Genomic DNA, 20,347 nt, shown 5'->3' with positions numbered 1-20,347 from the left:
TTGCACTTTTGAAAATATCTTTCAGAGGCTTTTGACAATGAATATGGACTTGCATACAACAATCTGTCTTCAGAGATTCTTGAAAAGTTACAGAAAATTGACGCTCCACCAAGTGTCAGTGTGGAATGGTGCCGGAAGTGTTTTGGAGCACCTCTCATTTAAATAAGCTTCACCCTCTGACACAAAGTTAGGGGCATAGATTCAGTCTGGAGACATTCAAGGTTTGTTCCAAATTATGATTTGCTGAACACTGAAATGAAGTTAAAACTCTTTGGGACAAAACATAATGAAATGTGTTTCATACTGAATCATCTCACAGTGGAAAAAAATGCCATTAAAATGCCCCAGGGTTCATTGATGGCAAAGATTTACAACTTCTGAACTGTTTTATCTGCTGAAAATTGGCTTTGCATTTCTCAGTAATTGTGGTAGTTTGATAATGAGAAATCAGTCATTCTTGGCATTTTGTTTATATTTGAATCTATTGAGTTTGGGGAATGGCAAATCAAAGTAAACTTGCCTAACACCAAAACAAATGAATTATCTCAATTATTAAGAGCAACTATTTGTGTATTTGTGTACATATGTGTGGTTGTGTAGGTTCGTGTCCACACAGCCATGTTATATTTATTAAAATTCAGATTGCATGTTGCAATAGAATTTTCTGAAAGGGGTCTCCCAACTATTAAATGACTACTAAACTCATCTGTAGTCATTAATCTCAAATTTAATGACAACTGCCTAGCCTTTGAAATTAATATATATTTTTACCCTTCATGTTATGTATTAGCTCCCTTAGAGACTATCCAGTTATTTTCTTTCATCCTCTTCCCAGTACCATGTTTATTTGCAACAGCTTTAAAACTGGAGTAAATGAGCCGGACAGTTTAAGTGAAATTAAATCAGCTTCATAATTTTACAGAACTAAAACATGCTTAAAATTCTTTTGTATAGTCCTTTTTACATGAAATTGTTCAGGCACAGAAATTGTTGCTGTTGGTCACTTTTAAAAACCTGTGGGATAAACTTGCACTGCACCGAAGTTTTATTCTTATGTATAATATTTAGATTTGTGCATTTGTAAATAGTTTTCTAGGTTGAATCAATTAAGTCTTAAAACATTAAAGCTTATTAAGCTTGTTGCTGGTAGGTTTAAGAAAATCATGACCTCAGCTGCCTCACTCTGACATTTATCATGCTTTTCATTAAAATACACCTTAGGGATAGTAAATTTGCCTTACCCTTCTGCATGGTTTGAAGAGCCAATGGCTGTGTGCCCACTTTTATAGTAATTATACAGATGACTAAATCAGAACAATTATTTCTAGATGGTACAGTTAATAGCACACAAGTCCTTTCTATCATCTTTTTAAAACTGTGTACCAATCTTGCAGAATTCTAGTGAAAGAACTTACCAGGAATGTACAATTCTCATTGCCTTAAAAACAGATCTTTTGCACTGTCTCAGAGTATATATTTTTGCAACTTAAGACTTGGTACTAATTTTAATACTTAACACTTGTTGCCCCAACAGAAAGAATGGAATTACCTTGCATTAAAAAAAAAAAAAATCAAGATTGAATAAAGTGAAAGTTCTCAAGTTTGCTGTGCTTGTCTCTTACATTTTCAAGGCTCCTGAAATGTGTAGTTTTTGTGATCTCTAGAATTGCAAATTGTTTCTCCTCTTCTTTAGTTTTTCATTAACTAAATTAAAGTATTTCCCACTAAAAAAACCTTGAGGTTTTCCTCCTTGCACATTTATCGGGATACAGCAAATTACAAAGTTTCTTCTAACTTCTTACTTTAACCTAAGTAACTTGGATATTATACACTGTAAAGCTTAGTCTGTGGCTGACAGAAAGAAGCTGATTTGTATTAACATTGCTGAAAGTCCTTTTCTAACACCTACCACAGAAAGGGCATTAAAAACAGACAAAAATCAGATACCACATCATTTCAAATTAGTACTAGATCCAAAGCTTTTAACATTGGTTTTGGATTTAGTATGAACTGATGAGTTGCATTTTTTAGGTTGACTATAGCAACCTGCATGGTTAATTTAATGAGTTAACTAATGACCAAATATAAATAAGCCTGCCATAACTTAGGGCTATTTAGTTGTTGCCAGTACACACTAGTAATTTTGTCTTTTTTTAATACTGCATCTGAGGACTATGTTAGTTCCCAGGCTAGGGTGGGAATCAGAGCTGCAGCCTCCGGTCTATACCACAGCCACAGCAATGATGGATCCTTAACCCACTGAGCAAGGCCAGGGATCAAACCTATATCCTTATTGAACCTGATCCTGGTCAGATGCATTTCCACTGAGCAACAACAGAACTCCTCTTCCTCCAATATCCCTTATACCTGCCAGAATTCCAGAGTGAGTGGCCTAGGGACTGTCCATGTCAATCCCTTGAAATTAGAAAGCAGGGTGGTTCTCATGCTTTATGCATTGGAATCAATTGCTTAATTCAGAATCCTGGCCTTTTGGAGTTCCCATTGTGGCGCAGTAGTTAACAAATCTGACTAGGAACCATGAGGTTGTGGGTTCAACCCTTGCCCTTGCTCAGTGGGTTAAGGATCTGGCATTGCAGTGAGCTGTGGCATAGCTCGAAGATGCGGCTTGGATCCTGCGTTGCTGTGGCTCTGGTATAGGCCAGTGGCTATAGCTCTGGTTAGACCCCTAGCCTGGGAACTTCCATATGCCCCAGGAACAGCCCTAGAAAAGGCCGAAAGACAAAAAAAAAAAAAAAAATTCTGGCCTTTTAAGCTACTCTTGATAGTCTTCGGTTTGGGGTATCCTTTTGGCCATGCACACAGCATGGGATTGAACCCACAGCATAGCAGCAACCCAACCCACTGCACCAAAAGAGGTCTTTTTTAAATGCTTCAACTTCTAACTTCACCTGTCTTACCTTCAATCTTGCTAATGTAGACTATAGAGCCCAAAACTATTGAAATCACAAATCTACCTTTTAGCCAGATCCCCAGGTGACTCATGCACTTTAATCATGAAGCACTTCTTCAGATTGTACGTGTCAGTCACTTGAAAATTTTACTCACCTGTGGTTACTATATTCCAACGAAGACATTCCCTTTAAAGACTAATGTGCCTTTTAGGACACTTCTCATCTATAACAGTTTGAACTAAGGTTCTAACTGCAATTATAGAAACTATTCTGTGATAGAGTAGAAAAAGTATACTGTGTATCCTCCATTTATGCAAGAGTATATCTAAAAACAGGCATAGCCAACTCCTTTCCAGAGTATGAAATACAATGAAAACACAAGTAACCATTTCACTAGTTAACAACCTGTTAATGCATTAAATTTGCACTGGTTTTAAAAGTCTTGTCAACTATTTTTGGATGGTATCCATTAACTATGCTTTTAACAAGTTATCCTTTCTACAACAAATGTCCATCTTCACAAGAGCACTTTTGTATTATGTATAGCTCTTTAAGAAAAACTATTACTCAGAATAAAGTATATCAAAGATTAATAGTCCTAGTCATTTGTTTCCCCTATATTGCTCCATGCCTTGCTGAAAAAGCAATAAATGCTTTATGCTAAGAAATCTTTTTCTGAGCCACTTCAAAAGAAACTGTCCTGGCCACCCCTTCCACTTGGTATCACAACATGATCTCATCAGCTTCTGAATCTGAAGAGTATAAATTTCAAATTTACATACTTTACCCAGCATTAGATTACACAGTATCTCCTTTTCTGTGACCTGAGTCTTTTGACCATCATTTATCTGTTTTTATCAATTAAGAGTCAACAGATGGAAGATTTGATGTTATTTATTGGTTATTCTCAAAACATCTCATTTTTGACTGGACTCAGACTTAGAGGTAGATGCTCTCAGAGAGGATAGCCTCCGTCTCTTGGCAATCTGTTCCTGACGTTTTTCTTTGGCCTCCTAAAGAAAAGGGAAGGGGGGAGAGCAGTTAAAGCTTGTCTAGATTAAAAAATTCAAATCCAAAGCCAGGCCTTACCACCCCACCTCCATCTTCTCAAAACTTACCTTCATTCTCTTGGCCAAAAGTTTAGCATATTCTGCAGCCTCTTCCTTATTTTTCTTGGTACGTTGTTTCTTCAGAGCAATACGGCGACGTTTGTGTTGCAGAACACGTGGAGTAACAAGACGCTGAATCTTGGGTGCTTTGGTCCTAGGTTTCTTTCCTGAAAATTGACAGTGATTCAATCACTTCAATACTTTGTCAAGAGAACCCATATTTACATTTTTAAAACATTAGAAACAAAGGCAAAACTTAATTTAGTAGTTCCTATGAAAACTTACTTTTATGAAACCCACTGGTGACTAGGTACTAGTGTTTTCCTAATTAACATGTTTAATCCTCCTAAGACAACTCAAACCATAGCAGTAATTAGGAGTCAGGTTCAAAATCATGTAAATTTCCATTATTTTGCTCAAGAGTAAAGTCATACCAATACTTTTTTCCTACTATGAATTCCTCCCCACAATTAGATTATCTTGGTAGAGTATTTTATATCTCTGTACCATTTAAGACACAGGAGCATTATTTTAAAACAATATTAACTGTACACATTTAACACATCTGTGAAAACTAAGTACATGAAGTGTTATGTGCAGCACTATCCCACCATGCTTTGAAGCCCCAACTGGTGGTCAAATCTCTATTTTCCAAAGACAGAGTTTGTTGGTCTGGGCAGCGAAACTATTACCATTAGAAAATCCTCATCTAGCCTGTCTGATTTATAACCCCAAATAATCTGACTGAAGACCAAATGCTCAATTATTCAGGTTCTGCTAAAAGTTAACTAAAGCAACTTCAACTGATGTAAGTCATGAGCCATGTATTTTTTATAAAAAAAAAAAAAAAAGAACCACTGACATGCAAAGAAAACCAAAGTGTGGAGCAAGAGCACATCAACCATGCTCCAAGAAATTTCTACCATTCTTTCAACTCCTAACCCCAAAACAATGAACTTTAAAATGTCTGATAAAAGTATCTTTGAACAAACTTATACATCAATGACTCAAGGGCAATTTCCAAGAAATATTCTAACACTCTATAGAGGGCAGGAGATAAAAGGAGTAATACCAACTGCGTATCCTGTCTTTCTCCCTATTTTCCTAAAGCTCAGATTCTAGGTCAAGAGTAGGTACAGATTTTTATTTTCTAACAATCACACAAAACGCTATGACAACTCACTGAAATTAAGCAAACCCTAAACCACATAATCTCCCATTACCTTCTTTGTTTAGGGGCTTTCTCACTACATACTGACGGACATCGTCTTCCTTAGAGAGATTGAAAAGTTTGCGGATCCTGCTAGCTCTTTTAGGCCCCAGGCGGCGAGGCACAGTGGTATCGGTGAGTCCAGGAATATCCTTCTCCCCTTAACGAGAAAAGTGATGAAAGTTTAGTTCAACAACTCCTTTACAAACAAGTAACCGAGATTGTTCAGGCATTGCTAAAAGAAGCCCACTGGTCAAACTGTGGATACTACAAATGAAAAAAAATCGGACAATCAGCTTTAAATTAGTGTCAATGAAAATTATCTCAAGAACAAGTCTCACCTTTTTTTACGATGACCAAATTGAGAACACTTAGATTGGCATCCACAATGCAACCCCGAACTGATTTGCGCTTTCTTTCTCCAGTCCTCCTTGGTCTGTAACAGGAATGCCCCTTACTCAGTAGCAGGCGGACTCGGCCATGGGTCAAGACACCCTGCTTCATGGGGAATCCTTGTTTGTCGTTCCCACCACTGATTCGGACCACATAACCCTGCAAAAGAATACAGCAACACATTACAGGACAAAGGATTGTGGCTTCTTTGAAGTACACCTTCAATTTTACAAGTACAGTTCATTAACACCAATTTCAAACTTAATCTTTTGCTCTGGTCACTAAATTTTGGCTATACTTCCAATTTGCCAAGTTCAGTTAACAAATTCCTTTCAATCAGGTCGTATTTTTAACCTGTGCTTTACCAGAACAGCTCCTGGGGACAAAAGATGTTAAAAAAAACAAAGTACCAAAGAGCAATAAATCAGGAAACAACCCTTCTTGGCACTTTCGAGGATACCCTTTGGAGAACATTAGTTCGTAGAGCAAGAACTGTATTTTTTAATTTGACCTACGTAACCCCTCCAAATGACAGCTCCACCTTGTAAAAGTGACATTTGGAACCATCTCAAGATCAGAAGACAGAACCCTACTGCGTTTACCAATTACCATTCTTTCTCTTAAATAGCTCTAACAATTCAATTCAGCAGTTAACTTTTACCTTCCATTCTTCACCCAGAGCGTCAGCAGCAACTTCTGTGGCCATGCGTTTCTCATAAAATGTACGAAGTTTTCGCTCATCGTCCACTTCAATGAGTTTTTGGCAGCCAGTGGCCGGGAAAGAGATGTTCAACTAATTATGAACGAGAGGAAAGGAACTTCATGAAAATCGCAGAACCGATACAAAAAGCATTTCATGTCACCCCTACAAAAACTGCAGAAAGGTTTCTCACCAATTTTACTCACTAAAGCACGTGTGTGCATAATCACCGTAACACCGTACTAAAAACAGGACACATTTTTTAGGCCTAGCGAAAAGAAGCCCGGGGGAAAGCGGCTCCGCAGCCGTTCGCTCTCTCAGAGCAAGGAGGCCGACCTACACGCCGCCAATAGGGCAGCAGCGCCGTCTCTATCCTGGCTTGGCGGCAGGACGCCACCATGGCGCTCCTCGAGCCCGGCACAGCTCCAGCTGCAATCGCTCGCCATCCGCTCTCCCAAAGAGCTCCAGCACCAGAAAAGCGATCCTTCTCCTTCCTCAGACCCTTCTCTATCTAGACCCAGAATTTTGAAGAGCTAAGACTCCGGCAACGTTGTGTCCGGGAGTTCGACCCACGTTCTTCAAGCCTGGCCCAACACTCTTCAGCAGTTTCTACCTTCATCCTCAAGCGGCCGACCGCCTCCGAGGCGCCACGAAAAAGAGATCCAACTTCCGCTTAGCCCAGGTCACATAGGCGCTTCCAGTTCTCGCGAGATGGTCGAACGCTTGGGATAGCGGAAGTGAGCGTGAGTGGGCGGTACTTCTGGGTGGGGGCTAAAGAGCGATTGGAAGATAAACTCCGCGGGCCGCTCTAGTGAGGCTTCCGGGTTTAGTTCTGAAGGTTAGAATCTCCATCACCTCTACTTTGCAGTGTTCTCCTCCCGTGGAGGGGAGACCTGCTCCGTCCCAGGCACTGCTTCTGATGATACCAAAGGAGAGCAGGATCTGGGCTCTCCTGGACCTCAGCCTCCTTCGGAAGATTTCCTCTTTAGGAGTGTTCCCTGCCCTGGTGCCGGCTGTTTAGAACAAGACGCTTTGAACGCTGCCATTTGTATTTTCCTTAAGCACTCGATCATCCGCTAATCCTCTAACCGCTCTGCAGTTATCGTTCTAGCACAGCAGATGCACTCTGCCACCCCGTCGCGCAAGCGGGTAACCTTAATTACCAAGTCCTGGTGCCTCTACATAAAGCATGAAGTCTCCCTGCTGTCTTGCTTCTGCGATCCTTTTAAAACGCAAAATTCTTTCACTCCCTTGCTAGCAATGCACCGTTTTCCGCTGCAGTGCTTTTCAAATTTCTTAACCTGACTTCACAGAAAATTTCCGCAGTCCCAAACTCACCTGTCGCTATTCCTTAATGCCCTACCAGTCTTTAAGATTAGATGTCTTTCCTAAGAGAAGCCTTTCCTAATCTCAAAACCAGAAATTGTATTCTCTAGTATAGCACTAGTTCCCTTTACAGTACTGTGTACTCATGATATATAAATGGTTTGCTTATGGTCTCTTTCGCCTCCTAGATGGTAAATTAGCCCAGGCTCATGACTTACCTTCACTGTGGTATACTCAGGAGGCGCCAAAGTGCATGGCATATAATAAGTAAGGCTCAGTAAATATGTGTTAAATGATCATAACCCTAGCTGTGATATGCATTAGTCTAGCAGAGTGTGATAGTATGGAGCCGACCAGCAGAGGGAGAATAAGTGTATTAGAGTAAATCTTGAATCAGTAATGATACAACTCTTAATAGAAGACAGATGTGGGAAAGACACAGTGCATTTGATAGTCCTCCAGAACATTCCTGGGAGAATGAGAACCCAGATCTAACGTCTATCTAACAGTACCCTGAAGGAACATTTATTATCTATTACATATTTACTTCATATTTTTCTTTTTTTTTTTTTTTTTTTTTGGTCTTTTTGCCATTTCTTGGGCCGCTCCCGCGGCATATGGAAGTTCCCAGGCTAGGGGTCTAATCGGAGCTGAAGCCGCTGGCCTACACCAGGGCCACAGCAATGCTGGATCCGAGCCGCGTCTGCGACCTACACCACAGCTCATGGCAGCGCCAGATCGTTAACCCACTGAGCAAGGGCAGGGATCGAACCCGCAACCTCATGGTTCCTAGTCGGATTCGTTAACCACTGTTGTTTTTTTTTTTTGGGGGGGGGGTCTTTTTGCCATTTCTTGGGCCACTCCCGCGGCATATGGAATTTCCCAGGCTAGGGGTATATTTTTCTTAAAAGACCTCTTGCATTCAAAATAAAAATATTTTCTTTCCAAGATTACATCCCATCTCTCAGATTTTATCAACTCATCTGTCAATGAACATTTGGGTTTTTCCTACCTCTCGGCTTTTGTGAATACTGCTGGTATTAACGTTAAGTGTGCATATATCTCTTCGAGACCTTGCTTTCAGTTATTTTGAATATATACCCAGAAGTTGGATTGCTGGATCATATGGTAGTTCTATTTTTATTTTTTTAAGGAACATCCGCTCTTTTTTCCATAGAAGTTGTACCGTTTCATAATCCCACTAGCAGTGCATAAGAGGTCTTTTCATGTATTTGAATTGGCTTGTCTTGATGTTGAATTTTAAGAATTCTTTATATATTCTGAATACTACACCCTTATTAGATATATAATATACAAATATTTTCTCCTATAGGTATTTTTCCACTCATAATCTCCATGGGTGTACATTAGTTTTGAATTTTGATTAAGTCCAATTTATCTTTTTTGTTGTTGATACTGCTTTCATTGTCATATCTGAGACAAATCCATTGCCAAATCCAAAGTCCTGATTTTTTGTTTTTTTGTTTTTGCTTTTTAGGGCCACACTCACACAGCATATGCATGTTCCCAGGCTAGGGGTCAAATCGGAACTATAGCTGCTGGCCTACACCACAGCCACAGTAATACCAGATCCAAGCCACATCTGCAAGCCGCATCTGCAGCCTACACCACAGCTCACGGCAACACCGGATCCTTAACCCACTGAGCAAGGCCAGGGACCAAACCCACAACCCCATGGTTCCTAGTTGGATTCGTTTCTGCTGCGCCACAATGGGAACTCCCCAAAGTCCTGATGTTTTATACCTATATTTTCTTCCGGTAATTTTATGGTTGAGTTCTCATTATTTAGGTCATTGATCCATTTTGAGTTATTTTGTTAATATGGTATGAGGTTGCATTCTTTTGCATGTAAACATCCAGTTGTCCCACCACCATTTGTTGAAGAGACTGTCCTTTCCCTCATTGAATGATCACGGTAGCCTTGTTGAAAATCAGTTGGCCGTAATGTATGGATTTACTGCTGGCCTTTCAGTTCTATATGTCTATCCTTATATCAGTACCACACTGTTTTGATTTGTAGCTTTATGTTTCAAAATCAGGAACTGGAGTACTTGACTTTTTTCCACATTTTTTAGTTCTTTGTGGTCCCTTGTAATTCCATATGAATTTTATGCTCATTTATGCAAAATATGTTCTTGGAATTTTGGTAAGGATTACCCTTAATCTACAGATCAATTTGAGGAGTACTGCCATTTTTACAATGTTAAATCAGTTCATGAACATGGCCTGTCTTTTCATTTATTAGGTCTTCTTTAACTTATTTCAGCATTGGTTTGATGCTTTCAGTGTGCAGGTCTTACCTCCTTGGTTAATTTTATTCCTAGGTAGTTTGTTCTTTTGGATAGTATACATACTAAATATCATATACACACACACAATTTTTTTGAGCCATTTGAAATTTAAATTTCAAACACCATGGTAGCTCACCCCTGAATGAATACTTCAGCTTGTATCTCCTAAGAATAAGGATATTCTGCCACATAGTCTCAATAGCATTATCACATCTAAAACTAACCTGAGTTATGTTGGGACATTCTACTACATAGCCGATATTTAAATTTTACCAATTGTCCACAGATCTCTTTAGATTTCCCTTCCCAACCCTCATCCTATCCCAGAGCTTTTTCCCTTCCCCACCATCATATTATCCCAGAGCTAATCAAAGTCCCTGCATTGAACTCGATGATTAAGTCTCTTTAGAATCTTTTAATTAAGAGCAATTACCCCTAGAACCACAGTCCTTGTTTTGCTTAAGACATTGATTTTCAAGATTCCAAGTCAGTTGTCTTGTACAATAACTCTCATTCTGGATTTGTCTAATGGCTTCCTCATATTTTTATTTAAGATAACTTTAAGCTATCTCTTTGTCTTTTGACATAAATCCATTAGTTTTTGAGACATTTCTTCTTTCTGACACAGATATTCTAGATTCATTCTGTTCTTATTTTGCTCCAGATCTACAATCAACCAATTTTCTCTAGAACTCTGTTTCCCTTGAATGGGTCATGGTATTTACAAACCAAGATCTGGGTGTTGGGTGTGCTTATTGTTACTAAGGTGTCACTGCTGCTAGACCCTATCATTAGACAAACTAAAGTGTATAAATATAAATCTGTATATTTCAAAAATATCAATACACACTGATACCTCCATATCAAATCAAATCTAAAATCAAATCTAAAATCGCCACAAGATTTTTCTACATTTTTTTCTACTTTTTTTTTTTTTTTTTTTTGTCTTTTTAGGGCCACACCTGTGGTATATGGAGGTTCCCAGGCTAGGGGTTGAATCGGAGCTGTAGCTGCCAGCCTACACCACAGCCACAGCAACACCAGATCTGAGCCATGTCTTCTACCTACACCACAACTCACAGCAATGCTGGATCCTTAACACACTGAGTGAGGTTAGGGATTGAACCTGCATACTAGTCAGATTCGTTTCCATTGCACCATGACAGGAACTCCTTTTCCTACATTTTAATATCCCATTTTAAAAACCTTGGTTCCCAAGACAGCAATGAATTTATTTGCTCTATATTATTTTACGTTGTACACAAAGTCTCAGAATTATGAAATTAATACAACTGTTATTAGCAGACATACTGAATAAAGTATAAGATCTCCTTGCAGTTCCTTTGGTCCTTAGAATAAATCCCCCACTAGGAATGTATAGCTCAAATCCTGTACTCAAATGGATGCAATTAGAGATTCTCATACTAAGTAAAGTTAGAAAGAGAAAGACAAATACCGTATGATATCACTTAGTTGTGGAATCTAAAAATATGGCACAGATGAACCTATCTACAGAACAGAAAGAGACTCAGAGATAGAGAGAACAGACCTGTGGTTGCCAAGGAATGGGTGAGGGAGTGGGATGCACTGGAAGTTTGGGGTTAGTAGATGCAAACTACTACTTTTAGAATGGATAAGCAATGAGGTCCTGCTGTATACCAAAAGGAACTCTATCCAGTCACTTGTGATAGAACATGATAGAAGATAATATGAGGAAAAGTAAGTACATATGTGTATGACTGGGTCTCTGCTGTACAGTAAAAAGTGATAGAACATTATAAATCAACTATAATTAAAAAAAAGAATTCTATACTCAAAAGTTTTTTGAAATTGGAGATCCCATTGTGGCTCAGCAGGTTATAAACCCAACTCATGTCCAAGAGGATGGAGGTTTGATCCCTGGCCTCACTCAGTGGGTTAAGGTCCAGCATTGCCACGAGGTGTGGTATCAGCTCAGATCCCACATTTCTGTGGCTGTGGCATAAGCTGGCAGCTGCAGCTGCTCCAATTTGATCCCTAACCTGGTAACTTACATATGCTGTGGGTGCAGCCCGAAAAAGAAAAAAATTTTTCTTGAATTAATTTTGATCCAATTATATTTCAATTTGATGTACAGTCTTAGGTTAATTTGTTTTGGTTTATGTTTTGCAGATTTTTTTATCCTTTTGATTTATTTCAAACAATTATTTATGGTGAGGTATGTGGCCAAGATGGCAGAGTTGGAAGACCCTGAGCTCACCTATTCTCATAGACACACTAAAATTATAACTATATAGAGAGCAACCATGTATGAGAACAACCTAAATACTAGCAGAAAAGATATTCCACAACTAAAGAAGGAACCACAGTGAGATGGTAGAAGGGACAGAGACATAGTAGAGTCCAGACCCACATCCTGGGGAGATGACCCACAAATGGGAAAATAGTCACAATTGTGAAAGGTTTTCCCGGTAAGTGAGGACTCCAAGCCCCATATCAGGCTTCCCAGCCTGAGGGTCCTGCAATGGGAAGATGAGTCCCCCTGAGAATGACTGACTTTGAAAGCCAGTGGGGCTTATGTATGGGAGACCCAGAGGGATGTAGAAAGCAAAGACTTTGTTCTTAAAGGCACACAGAAAATTTCATACACTGAGTCCCAGTGCAGAGGCAGCAATTTGAAAGGAGCCTGGGTCAGACACACTTGCTCTTGGAGAAATTCCTGGAGATGCAAGAAGTAGCTGGGACTTCCCCTGGGGACATAGATGCTAGCAGTGGCCATTTTGGGAAGCTCATTGTACCAGGAGGACATTGGTGCTGGCAAACACCATTTCGGAGACGTAACTCTTAGCCCCAGGGCCTGGCCCCACCCATCAGTAGGTGGGTACCAGCCCCAGCAACCCCTGGGCCTTGTAGCCAGCCATGATGGGATCCACCAGTGGATTAGCAGCCACTGCATGAAGTAGGGCCTGGTAGCCAATCAGGCTGTTGGCCAGCCTCACCTTCAAGCATGCCCACAGTGGTTAGCACCTCCTATAATAGAAAGACCCAGCAGCTCCCATAGGGGGCACCCCAGGGCATATAGCTCTGGTGACCTGCGGCAAGTGTTCTGCTGGGCCCCACAGCACATCTCCTATGCAAAGTCACTTCTCTAAGATCAGGAAAGGGAACTGACTACTTATTATGTAGAAACAGAGAATTAGGCAAAATAAAGAGACAGAGGAATAGATTTCAAACAAAGGAACAAGACAAAACCTCAGAAGCAGAACTAAACCAAGTGGAGAGAAGCAATCTACATAAAGAGTTCAAGGTAATGATCAGAGTGAGAGGTTCAACAAAGTTAAAATATATAAAGAAGAACCAAGCAGAGCTGAAGAATATAAGACTTAAGTAAAAAATATATTAGAGAGAATCAATTCATACTACTGAAGACAATCCAAAGATTCAATGCAATCCCTATCAAAATGCCAGTCATTTTTCACAGAACTGAAACAAGTAATTCTAATATTTGCATAGGAACATAAAAGACTCTAAACAGCCAAAAAAAATCTTGAGAAGAATGGAACTGGAGGAATCATGTTTCCTGACTTCAGATTATACTTTGTACACAAAGCTACATTCATCAAAACAGTATGATATGGCACAAAAACAGACACATCAATCAATGGAGCAGGACAGAGAGCCTAGAAATAAACCCAAGTACATATGGTCAATTAATCTATGACAATGGAGGTAAGACTATACAGAGGAGAAAAGACAGTTTCTTCAATAAATGGTGTTGGGAAAACTGGACTACTTTCTCACACCATATACAAAAACAACCTCAAAATGAATCAAAGACCTAAATGTAAGACCTGAAAGCATAAAACTCTTAGGAAAAAACACAGGCTGTACGCTCTTTGATATCAGTCTTAGCAATATATATTTTTTTGGATGTGTCTCCTCAGGCAAAGGAAACAAAAGCAAAAATAAATACTGCATCAAACTAAAAAGCTTTTGGAGTTCCCGTGTCGTGGCTCAGCAGAAATAAGTCCGACTAGTATCCATGAGTTTGTGGGTTTGATCCCTGGACTTTCTCAGTGGGTCGGGGATCCGGTGTTGCCGTGAGCTATGGCGTAGGTCTCAGATGTGGCTCCAATCCCTCATTGCTGTGGCTGTGGCATAGGCCAGCAGCTGTAGCTCTGATTTCAGCCCCTAGCCTGGGAACTTCCATATGCCTCGGGTGTGGCCCTCAAAAGCCAAAATAAATAAATAAAATAAAAATAAAAAACCCAGAAAAAAACAAAAGTAAAAAGCTTTTGCATATTGAAGGAAACTATCAACAAATTGAAAAGGCTGCCCACTGAATGGGAGAAGATATTTGCAAATGGTATATCCTGTAAGGAGTTAATATCTAAAATATATAAAGAACTCATTCAACTCAATATTTTTTTTAAAAAATTGAAAAATGGCCAGAAGACATAGACATTTTTCCAAAGAAAACATACAAATAGCCAACATGAAAGCTCTTCAACATCACTAATTATCAAGGAAATGCAAATTCAAACCATGATGAGACATCATCTCACACCTGTTAGAATGGCTATTACCAAAAAGACAATGTAAAACAATTGTTGGCGAAGATGTGGAGAAAAAGGAACCCTCGTGCACTGTTGGTGGGAATGTAAAATGGTGCAGCTGCTATGGAAGTTCTTCAAAAAATTAAAAATAGAATTACCATATAATCCAGCAATTCCTCTTCTGGATATTTTTCTGAAAAAAAAAAAAAAAGAAACCCACTAATTTGAAAAGATATATACATCCCTATGTTCATTGCAGTGTTATTTACAATAGCCAGGATAGAGAAGCAACCTAAGTGTCCTTTGATAGATCAATGGATAAAGAAGATGGGAAAGATGGGCTACACACACGAAGAAGTATTAGTCAGCATGGATGGCCCTAGAAGGTATCATGCTAAGTAAAATAAGTCAGATAGAGAAAGACAAATACTACAGGATTTCATTCATATGTGCTATCTAAAAGACAAAACAAATGAACCAACATAAAACACAAACAGACTCATAGATACAGAGAGTAAATTGGTGGTTGCCAGGGTGGAGGTGGGTGAGAGGGATGAGTGAAATGGGGGAGGGAGATTAAGAGGCTTAAATTCCAATTATAAAATAAATAAGTCACAGAGATGTAATATATGGTATATGGAATATAGCCAATAATATTGCAATAACTTTATATGGTGATAGCTTTTCATGGTGATCATTTTGTAAGGATAAAAATATCAAATTACTATGTTATACACATGAAACTAATATTTTAAGTCAATTATACAGTTAAAACATTTATATAAACATCAAATTTTATAAAAGGAATACTCAAAGTAGTAACATCAGCAAGATAAGTGAACAGTAATCTCTTGCTCATATCCCTCCCACCACCAACAATAATTCAGTATCTATACAGGGAGAAAAATGTCACTGTGCTACCTTTGGGACCAGGTAGTCGTGAACCCATGGTGCAATCCAAGACCGAGGAGAGATGCTTTGAGGAGGCAGGATGGAACACAGGCTGCTGACTTTGCCAATCACAGTGGCAGCTACAGACCCCAAACATGTCCGTATCTGAGGACTGGGCTATAGCCCCATTTGGCTTTAGCTCTGTCACCAGCACCATATGCTAAGAAACCGAGGAGGAGTCACGCCCACCCATACATTGGACAATAGGCATACAGACCTCAGTCTTGGCTGTGGATCCTGAAGTAGCCTGTGAACTGGCTCCAGCCACTCTCAGATGTGATCCAGGAGCCTTTGAAAGTAAGCCTGCCAAACTCAAGCAAACTGAACATTTTGAAACCCCCCTTATACTGGGCTCTAGCCCATCCTAGCCACAGTCAGTGAACCATCCTACTGACACAGGGACCCAGCAGTAGACACTCTGTGCCCCAGAGATCCTGACGAGCTCCATACCTGGTTCCAGCCTGTCTGGCCATGGTCGTTGAGCAGTCCAGTCCACCCAGGAACCTGTAAGAGGCCTGCTAATCCATACCTCCAGAGCCATGTCTGCAGACCACAGTTTCAGCTGTGAAAACTGAAATAGCCCTGGGTCTTGATTTCAGCCCTTCTCAGCCACAGTCCAGAACCAGTCCTGCCCACATAGGGATTCACTCAATTACCAGGTCCTGGGAACTAGCTCCGTGCACCTGGTAATAGACTGCTGAGGACCCAGCTGTGGAACCAGAAGAGGACCCTTCTCCCAGCACCACCCTTTTGAACAAGGTACTGGAGGCAGTCCTATCGCTGCAGGGACCAGACAGGATCCACACCTGCCTGAGCCCCTGGTAAAAATTCCATCAATCACAGATCCCCTTACAGACCCAGCAACATCCTCATAACTGGCTCCACCCTAATGAGACTGCATTTCTGATGGTAATCCAATCAGCCCAGGGAACTGACAGGACCTGCAGGAAATATCTACACCTCCATGTTCACCGCAGCACTATTCAAAATAGGCAAGACATGGAAACAAGTGTCCATTAACATATGAATGGATAAAGAAAATATGTTATTGGAGTCCCTATTGCGGCTCAGCAGGTTAAGGACCCAATGTTGTCTCAGGGAGGATGTGGGTTGTATCCCTGGCCTTGCTCAATGGGTTACAGATCTGGCCTTGCCTACATGGCTGTGGCCCTGTAGGTCACAGAAGCACCTCTGATTTGACCCCAGCCTGGAACATCCATATGCTGCAGGTGGAGCCCTAAAAAGCAAAAGGAAGGGAGGGAGGAAGGAAGGAAGGAAAGTATTTATTTATCTATCTATCATGGAATATTATTCAGCCATAAAAAGAAGGAAGTTCTACCATTTGCAACAACAAGAACAGAACTTGAGGGCATTATGCTAAGTGAAATAAATAAAAGAAAGACAAATACTGTGTGATCTCACTTACATGTGGAATCTAAAAATAAAAAAAGAGCTGTGGGGAGGTCCATGTGACTCAGCAGGTTACCAACCCAACTAGAATCCATGGGGATGTGGGTTCAATTCCTGGCCTCGCTCAGTGGTTAAGGATCCAGCATTGCCATGAGCTGTGGTGTAGGTAGCAGACATGGCTTGGATGCTGAGGTGCTGTGGCTGTGGTGTAGGCCAGCAGCTACAGCTCCGATGAGACCCCTGGCCTGAAAACCTCCATATGCCACAAATATGGCTCTTAAAAAAAGACAAAAAAAAAAAAAAAAAAAAAAAAAGAAATAGGATCAGATTGATGGTTGCCAGGGGCCGAGGGGTGGGAAAAATGGGGGCACACTGAGTGTTAAGCGTCTGTGGGATATTCAAGTGGAGATATATCCAACAGTCTATGGCTCCACAGGTTTGGAGGCTGAATATTTGCTACAGTGGGAAAAGCAGGTTTTGAGCTGGGGCCCATATTAATTTGCTAGGGCTGCCATGACAAAATAGCAAACTCGGGTGGCTAAACAGCAGACATTTATTTTCTCACAAGATGGAGCTAGACACCTGAGACTAAGGCATCGGCAGGACTGTTCTCTTCTGAGGCCTTTCCTTGGCTTGTGTACTGCCATCTTCTCTCTCTTTCTTCACATGGCCCTTCCTCTGTGTGTGTCTGAATCTTAATCTTTTCTTCTTATAAGGACACTAGTCATACTGGATTAGGGCCCATCCTAATAAACTCATTTTTACTGAATTACTGCTTTAAAGATCCAGTCTCTAAAATACAATTGGTTCTGAAACACAGGGGGTTAGGACTTGAACATTAAAATTTGCAGGTGATACACTCCAACTCCTAATGGAGCCCAAAGGTAGAGTCCTCAACCCTGAGGATCCTGAGTGAACAGACCACATTTTGTTTTTAACGGCACTGACTTCCAGTAAACCTGAGAGCCATCAGTAAAGGGAAGCTTCCCCTAATGCACCGAGTAAAGGAGTATTTCAAGTGTGTTTGGGAAAAAAGACACTTTCCAAAGGGAGGTATAAACACAGAAAGGAAGACAAGTGGGAAGGGCGGAAATGAGCTTGAGCATTTCGGGCTGTCTCCTATTTGGCTCAAGTCAAAAAAAAAAAAACAGGAAAAAAAGATCATTTAGACAGAAGAAACTACATTTCAAGGGCAATTTCTACTTGTCGGAAAAACTAATTTTAAAACATTCCAGGCCATGTTTGGGAAAGGAAGTTAAATCAAAGAGGTGAAGCTAGGAACACTCCTTGCCATTATTTCTGTAACTATATCCAGGAGCAAGAACAACAATAGATTTCTCACCCCTTGGGTCTAAGGGCTGTTTTTAGAGTTATGGAAAACAAACTCTGGCATTTATTAATGAAAAATGAAACATTTGGTGATGGGTGGGAAGGAAAGAGAATGATAGGAAAAATGCAGGAATAAATCTTTTTTAATCAGGTCAAACCACTCTATCAGGGCAATTTTCTTTTTGTCCCGTATTTTCATCATTCCTTAAGAGCTATGTGACCTTTGCTAATTTATTCCCCGCCTCTGTCCCTTAGTTTCTGCATAAATGGTGGGGAAAATGTAAAATGGTGGTAAAGTCTTCCTCATAGCATTCTTGTCAAGGATAAATGAACTAATGTGTAAAAAAAATTCAACAGTTCTTGGTGCACAGTAGACCAGTAGACTCTCAGTGAATGTCGCTTATGCTTACATCCCTACCACCAACTCACCGTCTGTCATTACCCATGTCCCTCAGCTTTGCTCTTGTCATTCTTGCTCCTTCTTTCCCATCTCCTCAGTTGTGCTGCTTTTGGGGAGGCTTTCCCTGAGGATTCCAACCCCAGCCAACCTTGCTATGAGGACGAGGTGGAAGACTGAACTTGGTACTGAGGTGGTGCGGCTTGTTTCAAAGGATGGATGGATAGCCTTAGGGAGATTTTCCTCCACATTATTCAGTGAACATGTGGTCAGCACCTACCTTATGTCACCCGTCTAGGAACAAGAGATACAGAGATGAAGAGAGACCGTCCTCACTTGTACGGAGATTTTTATCTGATAGAGAAAGAAACATAAGCAGACAGCTGACAAATAGAGATACAAGGGAGATATTTTAAAGGTTCAATAATATAGCAAAAGGCAGGAAGAAATCTAAGTGTCTGGATCATCCCCATCAGCCTAAAACACTGCAATACCTCCTATCTTAAGAAATCCCATATTTTAAAATTTAATGTAATTTAATTTTATTTGCTTTTTAGAGCAGCACCCATGGCATGTGGAGGTTCTCAGGCTAGGGGGTCTAATTGAGCTACAGCTGCCAGCCTACGCAGCTAATCGGCTTAATTAGTCACAGCAATGCAGGATCTGAGCCACGTCTGTGACCTACACCACATCTCATAGCAACGCCGGATCCCTGACCTACTGAGCGAGGCCAGGGATCGAACTGGCAACCTCATGGTTCCTAGTCAGATTCATTTCTGCTGCACCAGTACGGGAACTTCAGCAATCCCATATTGTCGGCACAACTTCTTCTAGCTAACGTTTCTTTGCAAAGCCCCACCCCTTCCTTTTCGAAAATCTATAGCTAATCATGCTATAGTAAATGCTTGTGTCTTCTCCAAATTCGCATGTTGAAATTCAAACCTCCAATGTGATGACATTAGGAGGTAGGGCCTTTGGGAGGTGATTAAGTCATGAGGGTGGAGCCCTCCTGAATGGGATCAGTGTCCTTATAAAAGAGGACAAAAAAATCTCCCCTTTCACCATGTGAGGACACAGTGAGAAGACAGTCTATGAGGAAGTGGCTCCCATCAATCACTGAATCTGCCATTGCCTTGATCTTAGATTTCCTGACCTCCAGAAGGATAAGAAATAAATTTTATTGTTTATAATAGAATAATTTCTATTCTCCCAGTTTTAGCATTTTTGTTATAGCAGCCCAGACTAAGATAATTGTTATACTTATTTCCATTTTATCTCACCTTCCCTTTTTTCTGAAAAATATGCTTAAATTTTTAAAAAAATGGTAGAGGTATGCATACAGATTTCTCACCCTATCTTCCTGTTTCCTCCCCTCATCCTGCACAGTTACCTAGTGTTATTCGTTTCTTTGTTTATACATTCACAGATTTTGGGGGGTTGCTACAAAAATATTCTACCATCTTTTATGTAATTTGCAACATACCTCATATATCATGCTGCACCCTGAATTTTTCTCTTAACAACATATCATGGGGAGTTCTCGTCGTGGTACAGCAGCAACGAATCTGACTGGGAACCATGATGTTGCAGGTTCGATCCCTGGCCTTGCTCAGTGGGTTAAGGATCTAGTGTTGCCAAGAGCTGTGGTGTAGGTCACAGATGTGGTTTGGATCTGACATTGCTGTGGCTGTGGCGTGGGCTGGCAGCTACGGCTTTGATTAGACCCCTAGCCTGGAAACCTCCATATGCCACAGGTACAGCCC

At 40.5% G+C, this 20,347-nt stretch overlaps 2 protein-coding genes across 5 annotated transcripts in view; one reads left to right on the top strand and one right to left on the bottom strand.

Moving 5' to 3' along the window:
• Window positions 1-1,600, top strand: part of DENND4C (DENN domain containing 4C) — a 151,467-nt gene extending 149,867 nt beyond the window's left edge. The window contains exon 33 of one of the 2 annotated variants that reach the window (XM_021063184.1): window positions 26-1,600. In XM_021063184.1, the coding sequence (XP_020918843.1) occupies window positions 26-162 (137 nt within the window). In that variant the 3' untranslated portion in view covers window positions 163-1,600. The remainder of the gene's footprint in view (window positions 1-25) is intronic. The other variant, XM_021063185.1, reaches the window with a different exon arrangement.
• On the bottom strand, window positions 3,789-7,072 carry RPS6 (ribosomal protein S6). Of its 3 annotated transcripts, none has more exons than XM_003121890.4 (6): window positions 6,938-7,072; window positions 6,286-6,417; window positions 5,573-5,783; window positions 5,245-5,391; window positions 4,031-4,188; window positions 3,789-3,925 (listed from the first exon to the last, which is right to left on the bottom strand). In XM_003121890.4, exons 1-6 carry the CDS (start codon window positions 6,941-6,943, stop codon window positions 3,830-3,832), a joined length of 750 nt encoding a protein of 249 aa, XP_003121938.1. In that variant the 5' UTR covers window positions 6,944-7,072; the 3' UTR covers window positions 3,789-3,829. The 3 variants fall into 3 exon arrangements, with proteins under 3 accessions (XP_003121938.1, XP_005660140.1, XP_020918852.1); XM_005660083.2 differs by having other exon boundaries at window positions 6,518-6,981; XM_021063193.1 differs by having other exon boundaries at window positions 6,898-6,979.

Source organism: Sus scrofa, chromosome 1, assembly GCF_000003025.6.
Source record: "Sus scrofa isolate TJ Tabasco breed Duroc chromosome 1, Sscrofa11.1, whole genome shotgun sequence".
NCBI classification, from domain to species: domain Eukaryota; kingdom Metazoa; phylum Chordata; class Mammalia; order Artiodactyla; family Suidae; genus Sus; species Sus scrofa.
The sequence above is the reverse complement of the archived record's forward strand: the minus strand, read 5'-3'. Positions and strand labels throughout refer to the sequence as shown.